The 10624-nt window shown below is 47.0% G+C and overlaps 1 protein-coding gene across 1 annotated transcript; it reads left to right on the forward strand.

Annotated features, from left to right (window-relative positions):
- Positions 1 to 7025: 7025 nt before the first annotated feature.
- Positions 7026 to 8654, forward strand: LOC109743478 (chitinase 8). The gene is made up of 3 exons (XM_020302570.4): positions 7026 to 7401; positions 7532 to 7628; positions 7885 to 8654. The coding sequence occupies exons 1-3, from the start codon at positions 7116 to 7118 to the stop codon at positions 8255 to 8257; spliced, it is 756 nt and encodes a 251-aa protein (XP_020158159.1). The 5' UTR covers positions 7026 to 7115; the 3' UTR covers positions 8258 to 8654.
- Positions 8655 to 10624: the final 1970 nt, after the last annotated feature.

The raw sequence follows: 10624 nt of genomic DNA on the forward strand, positions 1-10624 counted from the left end.
CTGGTGGTCTTGTCAACCATCAACACTTGATGCTTTTTCTTGATTTCTACCTTCGCCGATTTTAGTATCGCGAAGAGCTCGGGAATCGTTTTCGTCATCCCTTGCATATTATAGTTCATCACGAAGTTCTAGTAGCTAGGTGATAGTGACTAGAGAACATTATCAATCACTATTATCTGCAAGATTAACTCCCACTTGTTTCAAGCGATTGTAGTACCCAGACAATCCGAGCACATGCTCATTGGTTGAGCTATTCTCCTCCATCTTGTAGGCAAAGTACTGTCAGAGGTCTCATACCTCTCGACACGGGCATGAGTCTGAAATACTAATTTCAACTCTTGGAACATCTCATATACTCCATGGCGATCAAAACGTTTTTGAAGTCCCGGTTTTAAGCCGTAAAGCATGGTGCACTAAACTATCAAGTAGTCATCACATAGAGCTTTGCCAAATGTTCATAACGTCTGTATCTGCTCCTGCAATAGGTTCGTCACCTAGCGGTGCATCAAGGACATAATACTTCTGTGCAGCAATGAGGATAATCCTCAGATCACGGACCTAGTCCGCATCATTGCTACTATCATTTTTCAACTTATTTTTCTCTAGGATCGTATAAAAAATAAACGGGGAGCTACTTCGCAAGCTATTGATCTACAACATAGATATGCAAATACTATCAGGACTAAGTTCATGATAAATTAAAGTTCAATTAATCATATTACTTAAGAACTCCCACTTAGATAGACATCCCTCTAGTCATCTAAATGATCACGTGATCCATATCAACTAAACCATGTCCGATCATCACGTGAGATGGATTAGCTTTCAATGGTGAACATCACTATGTTGATCATATCTACTATATGATTCACGCTCGACCTTTCGGTCTCAGTGTTCCGAGGCCATATCTGCATATGCTAGGCTCGTCAAGTTTAACCCGAGTATTCTGCGTGTGTAAAACTGGCTTGCACCCGTTGTATGTGAACGTAGAGCTTATCACACCCGATCATCACGTGGTGTCTCGGCACGATGAACTGTAATGGTGCATACTCAGGGAGAACACTTATACCTTGAAATTTAGTGAGGGGTCATCTTATAATCCTACCGTCGTGCTAAGCAAAATAAGATGCATAAAGGATAAACATCACATGCAATCAATATAAGTGATATGATATGGCCATCATCATCTTGTGCCTTTGATCTCCATCTCCAAAGCACCGTCATGATCACCATCGTCACCGGCTTGACACCTTGATCTCCATCGAAGCATCGTTGTCGTCTCGCTAACTATTGCTTCTACGACTATCGTTACCACTTAGTGATAAAGTAAAGCAATTACATGGCGATTGCATTTCATACAATAAAGCGACAACCATATGGCTCCTGCCAGTTGCCGATAACTGTTACAAAACATGATCATCACATACAACAATTTATATATCATCACGTCTTGACCATATCACATCACACCATGCCGTACAAAAACAAGTTAGACGTCCTCTACTTTGTTGTTGCAAGTTTTACATGGCTGCTACGGGCTTAGCAAGAACCGTTCTTACCTACGCATCAAAACCACAATGATTTTTTTGTCAAGTGTGCTGTTTTAACCTTCAACAAGCACCGGGCGTAGTCACACTCGATAAAGCTAGAGAAACAGACACCGACAAGCCACCTGTGTGCGAAGCACGTCGGTAGAACCAGTCTCATGAACGCGGTCATGTAATGTTGGTCTGGGCCGCTTCATCCAACAATACCGCCGAATCAAAGTATGACATGCTGGTAAGCAGTATGACTATTATTGCCCACAACTCTTTGTGTTCTACTCGTGCATATAACATCTACGCATAGACCTGGCTCAGATGCCACTGTTGGGGAACGGAGTAATTTCAAAAAAACTCCTACGAACATGCAAGATCTATCTAGGTGATGCATAGAAATGAGAGGGGAGAGTGTTGTCTACATACCCTCGTAGACCAAAAGCGGAAGTGTTATGACAACGCGGTTGATGTAGTCGTACGTCTTCATGATCTGACCGATCCTAGCACCAAACGTACGGCACCTCCGTGATCTGCACACGTTCAGCTCGGTGATGTCCCACGAACTCTAGATCTAGCTGAGGTCGAGTGAGAGTTTCGTCAGCACGACGGCGTGATGACGGTGTTGATGAAGTTACCGACGCAGGGCTTTGCCTAAGCACTACAACGATATGACCGAGGTGGAAATCTGTGGAGGGGGCACCGCACACGGCTAAACAATCAACTTGTGTGTCTATGGGGTGCCCCCCTCCCCCGTATATAAAGGAGTGGAGGAGGGGAGGGCCGGCCCTCTCTATGGCGCGCCCAAGGGGGGTTCCTACTCCCAGTAGGAGTAGGTTTCCCCCCATCCCTAGTTGGAGTAGGAGAAGAAGGAAGAGGGAGAGGGAGAGAAGGAAAGGGGGGCCGACCTCCCTCCCAATTCGGATTGGGCTTGGGGGGGGCCCACCTTGGCCGCCTCCTCCTCTCTTCCACCATGGCCCATTAAGGCCCATTAACTCCCCGGGGGGTTTCGGTAACCCCACGGTACTCCGGAAAAATGCCCGAACCACTCGGAACCTTTCTGGTGTCCAAACATAGCCTTCCAATATATCAATCTTTATGTCTCGACCATTTTGAGACTCCTCGTCATGTCAGTGATCCCATCCGGGACTCCGAACAACCTTCGATACATCAAAACACATAAACTCATAATACCGATCGTCATCAAACGTTAAGCGTGCGGACCCTACGGGTTCGAGAACTATGTAGACATGACCGAGACTCATCTCCGGTCAATAACCAATAGCGGAACCTGGATGCTCATATTGGTTACTACATATTCTGCAAAGATCTTTATCGGTCAAACTGCATAACAACATACGTTGTTCCCTTTGTCATCGGTATGTTACTTGCCCGAGATTTGATCGTCGGTATCATCATACCTAGTTCAATCTCGTTACCAGCAAGTCTGTTTACTCATTCCGTAATGCATCATCTCGCAACTAACTCATTAGTCACATTGCTTGCAAGGCTTATAGTGATGTGCATTACCGAGAGGGCCTAGAGATACCTCTCCGAAACACGGAGTGACAAATCCTAATCTCGATCTATGCCAACCCAACAAACACCATCGGAGACACCTATAGAGCATCTTTATAATCACCCAGTTACGTTGTGACGTTTGATAGCACACTAAGTGTTCCTCCGGTATTCGGGAGTTGCATAATCTCATAGTCATAGGAACATGTATAATTCATGAAGAAAGCAATAACAATAAACTAAACGACCCTAGTGCTAAGCTAACGAATGGGTCTTGTCCATCACATCATTCTCTAATGATGTGATCCCGTTCATCAAATGACAATACATGTATATGGTTAGGAAACTTAACCATCTTTGATTAACGAGCTAGTCAAGTAGAGGCATACTAGGGACAGTCTGTTTGTCTATGTATTCACACATGTACTAAGTTTCCGGTTAATACAATTCTAGCATGAATAATAAACATTTATCATGAAATAATAACTTTATTATTGCCTCTAGGGCATATTTCCTGCAATCACTGATCGTCCTTATGGTTGTCAACCATTGGGATGTAAGTGGGTGTTCAAGAAGAAGCTTAGGCCCGATGGTACTGTTGAGAAGTACAAGGCTAGGCTTGTGGCCAAGGGTTATACCCAGAAAGAAGAAGATGATTTCTTCGACACTTATTCACCTGTGGCTATACTGACAACCATTCGAGTGTTACTCGCTTTGGCTGCCTCGCATGGTCTTCTCGTTCACCAGATGGACGTTAAGACAGCTTTCCTTAACAGAGAGCTAGACGAGGAAACTTACATGCAACAGCCGGATGGCTTTGTAGTAAATGGTCAGGAAAGAAAGGTGTGTAAGCTAGTGAAATCTTCGTATGGCCTGAAAGAAGTGCCTAAGCAATGGCATGAGAAGTTTAATACAACTTTGACATCTGCCGGCTTGCTGTTAACGAAGCTGACAAATGTGTATACTATCGCTATGGTGGGGGCGAAGGAGTTATACTGTGTCTGTATGTCGATGACATACTGATATTTGGGACCCACCTCAAAGTCATTGAGGAGGTCAAGGCCTTTCTATCTCATAACTTTGAGATGAAAGGCCTGGGCGTGGCTGGTGTTATCTTGAACATCAAGCTACTGAGAAATTCTGAGGGCGGAATTACACTTTTGCAATCCCACTATGTTGAGAAGATTTTGAGCCATTTCAGATATTTGGACTGCAAACCTTCTGCAACACCATATGATCCTAGCATGCGGATTCGAAAGTTCGAAGGCACGACTATAGATCAATTGAGATATTCTCAGGTGGTTGGTTCACTGATGTACCTAGCATGTGCTACTCGTCCTGACATCTCATTTGCTGTGTGCAAGCTGAGCCGGTTTGTTTCCAATCTGGGAGATGTGCATTGGCATGCTGTTGAGCGAGTGATGCGTTACTTGCAAGGTACGGCGAACTATGGAATTCACTATTCTGGGTACCCGACGGTACTTGAGGGGTATAGTGATTCGAATTGGATATCTGATGCTGATGAGATGAAAGCCACAAGTGGACATGTCTTCACACTTGGTGGTGGTGCTGTTTCCTGGAAGTCTTGCAAGCAGACGATCTTAACCAGATCGACTATGAAAGCAGAACTCACAGCATTAGACACATCATGCGTCGAAGCAGAATGGCTTCGAGAGCTTTTGATGGATTTGCCGGTAGTCGACAAACCAGTGCCGGCTGTCCTTATGAACTGTGACAATCAAAAGGTGATTGCCAAGGCTAAGAGTTCAAAGGACAACATGAAATCCACAAAGCACATAAGAAGAAGATTAAAATCTGTCAGAAAATCAAGAAACTCCGGAGTAATAGCGTTGGATTATATCCAGACGGCTAAGAATCTGGCAGACCCTTTTACGAAAGGGTTATCACGGATTGTGATAGAAAATGCATCGAGGGAGATGGGTATGAGACCCACGTAAGTTGCCATGGGGGTAACCCAATCTATGTGATCGGAGATCCCGTGAATTAGGACCTGGGAAAACAATCCAGCGGTCAAGTGAGGAGAGTATCCTTAATTAACCCACTCCGTTGGAGATGCAGTAATACTCTTAATTCTGTAAGGCAGGCTGACTTTTGTCTTAATGTGTTCCAAAGCTTGTGTAAGCAAGATGCTAACCTACAGGGCATTCTTTGGACGAACACACCTATGTGAGCCCGACTACTGGTCACAGTCTATGAGATTGGGTAATCTCGAGGAAGCTCTTGAGAAGGTACGGAGTATGACTAATAAGCTCCACCCGTGGGGTTTAGCCTTCGGCAGCCACGTAGCAGCTGACAATAGGCGAAACTTCTGCACGCCAAACTGACAATTCAAGGCATAGTCCATTGTTCAGTTGTGAAGAAGTCTAATCCTGTTGCTCTAGGTGGAAGTTCAACTTAACAGTCTCCACTGAAATTTATGATATATCAAACATTATTTGAAACAGTTGGCAAACTTATGTGCCTCGAGATCTGGTGCGGGATTGTTGAATCATAGATGGGCTTTAGGCCCATATGAACAATGATTTCTTGTTAATCTTTAGGCCCATGTATGATATGGAAGGTGGTGGGAAGCTTAGTCCCACCTTGCTAGTTAAGGAGAGTTGAGATCCCTTTATGAGGGCTGCTCTACCACTTGCCATTGGGAGCTTGGAAAGAGGAGTGGTACACGCGTGCTCCTCCTCCGCCGTCCGCCTCGCCTCGTCACGACGCGCGCGCTCGCGCGCCGTGGGTTGCGGGAATGAGCCGAGCCGGAGCTTATTTTTGCCGCTCAGGAACGAATTAATTAATCAGGGATTAATTAACGAGTCGCTAACAGGTGGGCCGCGGGTGTGTGACCCTTCTCCGGGAACGACGACTCCCTTCCCGGGAGTGCGTCGACTCGGTCGTGGGCCTCCGCCCAGGCCCACGACTTCCTACCCGACGGCCTATATAAGAAGGCTCTGCCCAGTGGAAAGACCTAGTTCGGTTCACTCACTCCCCCTCGCGTAACCTAGCCGTCATCTATTGTTCCTCACTCTGCGCTGTCTCCGGCGACCCCATCCCGACGACCGCGTGCACAGTTGGTCGGGAGAGCAGGTGCCTCCGGAACCCTGTCATTCGAGATCCTTCCCGGGAGAACGGCAATAAGGTTTTTGGGGAGCGTCTCGACGCGACTGCTCCCGATCCGTCCCCAGCTCCGTCCACCTCTGCTTCCACTTCTTCCCCTGCATCGACACCATGGCCGACGCCGCCGCCGCCAAGAAGAAGGCCACGGAAGACGCCGAGACTGCTGCCGCCGCCGCCGCATTGGTCTGGCCAACCGGAGGGTATTATCTGTTCATCCGTCGTTTACTCGTACTTGTGATAGCCGTATATGTGCTGCCTCATAGATGGTTCGCTTCTATGTTCTGTACGTGCTAGTATGCTTAGGTATCGGTATGAGATGCATGCCGTATTTCCCATGCTTACTGTTTACTCATGGATAAGTTTAATCGGGAAAGTGTTAATATTTCCAACAGTATCTCATAGCTTGAGTTCGATATGGATTCGATCGTTGGACCCCAAGCCATTGTATTTCCACCAGCCGCCGACGACGTACACGCTTGTTCCAGTTCCCGCATCCACATGCGCTGTGCAAGGCCGACCAGCATGCATGTGTTGTGTATCTGTACACCGTCCGAAGAAATCGGCGCGTATCTCCAACGCCCTGAAAAGAACCTGCTTGTGCGGACGTGTGGAATTCGCGTAGTGCTCTGCGTGAGTGAGAACGATACGCACATGCGTCCATCGCCCTGTCACCGCGGCCCGTCAAATTTTCTCCCTGCAAAGAAGATGGGCGCAAAGTAGAAAAGTATACGTGACGGCCTGGCGGGACAGACGCGTGGAGTGGAACCGTGCATCGTCACCGCGTTTCCTCTGCGCAGCTGCGCTGCACCCGAGCAGAGCAGCTATAAATACCTCTGCAACAACCTCCAAAATTCTTCATCACACAGGCATTTTACAAACCTCCCTGAGTTATACTATAAGATTACACTAGCTGATCAGCTGAAGGAGCTGGTTAGCATGGTGCGTTCTGTCGCGCTCGCCGTGTGCGCCGCCGCGCTTCTGCTCGCCATGGCGGCCGGCGGTGCGGCGGCGCAGGGCGTGGGCTCGGTCATCACGCGGGCGGTGTACGAGACCATGCTGCCAAACCGGGACAACTCGATCTGCCCGGCCAAGGGGTTTTACACGTACGACGCCTTCATCGCCGCCGCCGGCACCTTCCCGGGGTTCGGCACCACCGGCAGCGCGGACGACGTGAAGCGCGAGCTCGCCGCCTTCTTCGGCCAGACCTCCCACGAGACCACCGGTACGTCCATCAGTCAGTGTGGATTGCGGTTATTTGTTTATTATAAACAGAAATTCGTGGCACTTTTGATTCGGACATGACTATACCTTGATTAGTCGTATATGTTTGTGCATGGCGTGTCAACGTGCAGGAGGGCCCCAGTTTCAATGGGGCTACTGTTTCAAGGAAGAGAAAACCATGGCCACGTCTCCACCCTACTATGGACGGGGACCGATTCAATTAACAGGGTAAGCAAAATCACAAGTTATTACAGCCTATAGGGCAATACTATTTTCTAGAATATACTAGTACTCCAGATGCAAAACGATGTATTGGTCAACACGAATATCGCAGGCTGAAAATATCTGTAGAAAAAAACTGCTCGAAAAGTACAGCAGTGCTGACATGCAAACAATAAGCACAGAAACCCGGCTGTGTCTTGGTTGCTCTGCCGACAAGATTGTTCTGATGAACCAATGATTCGTCGTATGATTGATTGAGCAGGCAGTCCAACTACGATCTCGCCGGGAAAGCGCTGAAACTGGATCTGGTAAGCAACCCGAACCTGGTGTCGACGGACGCCGAGGTGTCCTTCAGGACGGCCATGTGGTTCTGGATGACGGCGCAGGGCAACAAGCCGTCGTGCCACGACGTCGCCCTCCGCCGCTGGACGCCGACGGCCGCCGATACGGCCGCTGGGCGGGTTCCCGGCTACGGCGTGATCACCAACATCATTAACGGCGGAAGGGAGTGTGGCAAAGGCATGAACCCGGAGAACGTTGACCGCATCGGCTACTACACGCGCTACTGCGGCATACTCGGCACGGCCACCGGGGACAACCTCGACTGCTACACCCAGCAGAACTTCGCTACCTAGAAGATGCTTGCTTGATGTAGGCAGATCCCGTTGCGGGCAGACTACATGTGTATGAATAAGAGCAAGTACAATAGAGCTGAGTCGAATAAACTAGTATATTTCTGCTTAGTTGGAGAAAAGAGAAGAGGAGCGAGAATGTAAGCGGGCTCTTCGTGAAGAGCCAGCTCTAGCACGTGCTCCTAGGCACTTTGTGAGAATGAAAGGTGAGCCACATAATAAAAAAGTAGTACACTTTTTTAATCTACTATTGTACATATTGACTGTAAAATGGGCTGTAGAGGACATGCTGGCTATACTATTAACCATGCTCTAAGGGTTCCGCTTCAGTACATCCCCTTAAATAGTCAATGGTGGAGATTTAAAACCACCCCATTAAATAAAAGAGTATTATAGTCTATTTCCTATTTTTCTGAGATCTCTTGATTGTTGACTGATATTTGCACCGTGATACATATCTCGTTTATAAAATAAATGTCGAGGTACAAGTCATGTAGACATCGGCTTGACTTCGTTAGAAAGATATCAAAACAGTAATCTATGCACAAAGGACTGTTAACCAAGAAAAAAATTACAATCAAGATCGAAGTTCCCTTGAGCATGAATTCAACCCCCATCACCTGCCTCTGGCACAATCGTATCAGCCATTGGTGATATGCAGCTTTGCGAACCGCTAAAGTAGCTTCCCAAAGGCGAAGCCATTGCTATTCAAAGAATCTGACTGAGGCAGTACCTCGAACACGTCATCGAGCTCTAGATCTGACACCCCCACATGATTAAGACGCCAGAGGAGTAAACCATACTCCCTTCGTCCTTTGAAGAGTGTACTTCCAACTTTGTTGGAAAGTTAAACATTTTTATGTTTGACCGTATTTATATAATAATACGCAAATATTTATGCCATCAAATTAGTAGCATTAGATTCATGATAAAATATATTTTCATCATATACCTATTTGGTTTCACAAATACTGATATATTTTTGCATAAACTCGGTCAAACTTTGAGATACTTTGACCCTCCAACAAAGTTGGAAGTACACTCTTTAAAGGACGAAGGGAGTACATATTAGTCATCAACCACGAACGCAACACACGATCTGTCTTCCAGATGCCGTCAATGTAGACCACAATATGCATCCGCTCCTGGACTACCTCCCAAGGGGGAGCGGACCACAATATGTTGACGTTAGAGCGGATACCATTGCAATGGCGGAGCCCGAGGACACAAGTCCACCACAAGGATACTCAAGGGAACAAAATAGTTCCCATATCCATCATGACCATAGAGACGATCGCCTCGTTAGGGAAGGATCTGGAGCTTCTCTATTCAGTGTCAGTGTCACCGAAACCAAGACAAAATGACCCAAAACCTAAGCTATTAGGGCCCTAAAATCTAAAATTACACAATCCGCACATGCGAGATCCAGCGACTCCCTCACCACCGGCGAACGAGAAGTCGTCGAGGGAGGGGAGCCACCGAAGGACAGCGCCAGAAGGCTCAGCTCTCCCGGCGACAGCTTGGTTTCTTGCCGCTGTCTCCAAAGGGAAAACCATTCGGTTTAGAAAAATCGATTCCATGTTTAACTTGTTAAGATAAATGTAACCTAATTGTGCGTACAATTATACTTCCGGACTCTATATCTCTTCTCTTCTTAAATACACCGAAACCATATGAACATAATGGGGAACTAGTAGAATGCCCATGCATTGCTATGGAAAAAATACGGGAAAATGAATCAAACCGATGACTAAGTGACATAGTGAAGTCCTTCGAATATATATCGCTTTCTATCAATTTGTTTAGTGGATACTATGAGAGCAACTATGCACCAGTCGCTTTTTGTGTGGTAAATTTCTATGATCGTCTTCTTCCTCCTCCTATTCATCTTCCTCCTTCCGGCACGACCCATCCTCCAACAGTGGTCGCGACCAGTGCCGATGTCGTGCGTCACCCTACCCGAGCCGCCTTCTTCGTAGGTCCATTGTTGCCCCTGATCATCCCTCTATCTCCTACCTTCTTCTAAATTCCATGCTTGATGTAGTCTTCTTCCTCCTGCCGTCCCCATGACCCACCTTTTGACATTGGTTGCGGCTGTCGATGTCGCATGCCGCCCTACCCGGGCTGCCTTATACGAGGGTCAAATGTTGCCCCTGGCCATACATCTAACACCCTCCCCCTTCTACGGCATTGGTTAGCACCTACACCGTATGATTGGTAAGGCTACATTTTTTGTTGTCAAATTTGACATAAATGAAAAAGGCCCACTCTTATAGTCACAACTTGCACTTTATTTTGATATCAACATGGTATAAGAAAAAATGTAGCACAATGACAGTAAAGACGAGAACATACAGTAAACTTCATCAG

The sequence above is a fragment of the Aegilops tauschii genome, chromosome 5 (genome assembly GCF_002575655.3).
Source record: "Aegilops tauschii subsp. strangulata cultivar AL8/78 chromosome 5, Aet v6.0, whole genome shotgun sequence".
Taxonomy (NCBI): domain Eukaryota; kingdom Viridiplantae; phylum Streptophyta; class Magnoliopsida; order Poales; family Poaceae; genus Aegilops; species Aegilops tauschii.

Bases quoted from the DNA above. Each gene is read 5' to 3' on its own strand.
- LOC109743478 (XM_020302570.4), top strand. From the start codon at position 7,116: ATGGTGCGTTCTGTCGCGCTCGCCGTGTGCGCCGCCGCGCTTCTGCTC. The intron at 7,402-7,531 runs GTACGTCCATCA...GTCAACGTGCAG, and splicing joins GACCTCCCACGAGACCACCG to GAGGGCCCCAGTTTCAATGG. The intron at 7,629-7,884 runs GTAAGCAAAATC...TTGATTGAGCAG, and splicing joins GGACCGATTCAATTAACAGG to GCAGTCCAACTACGATCTCG.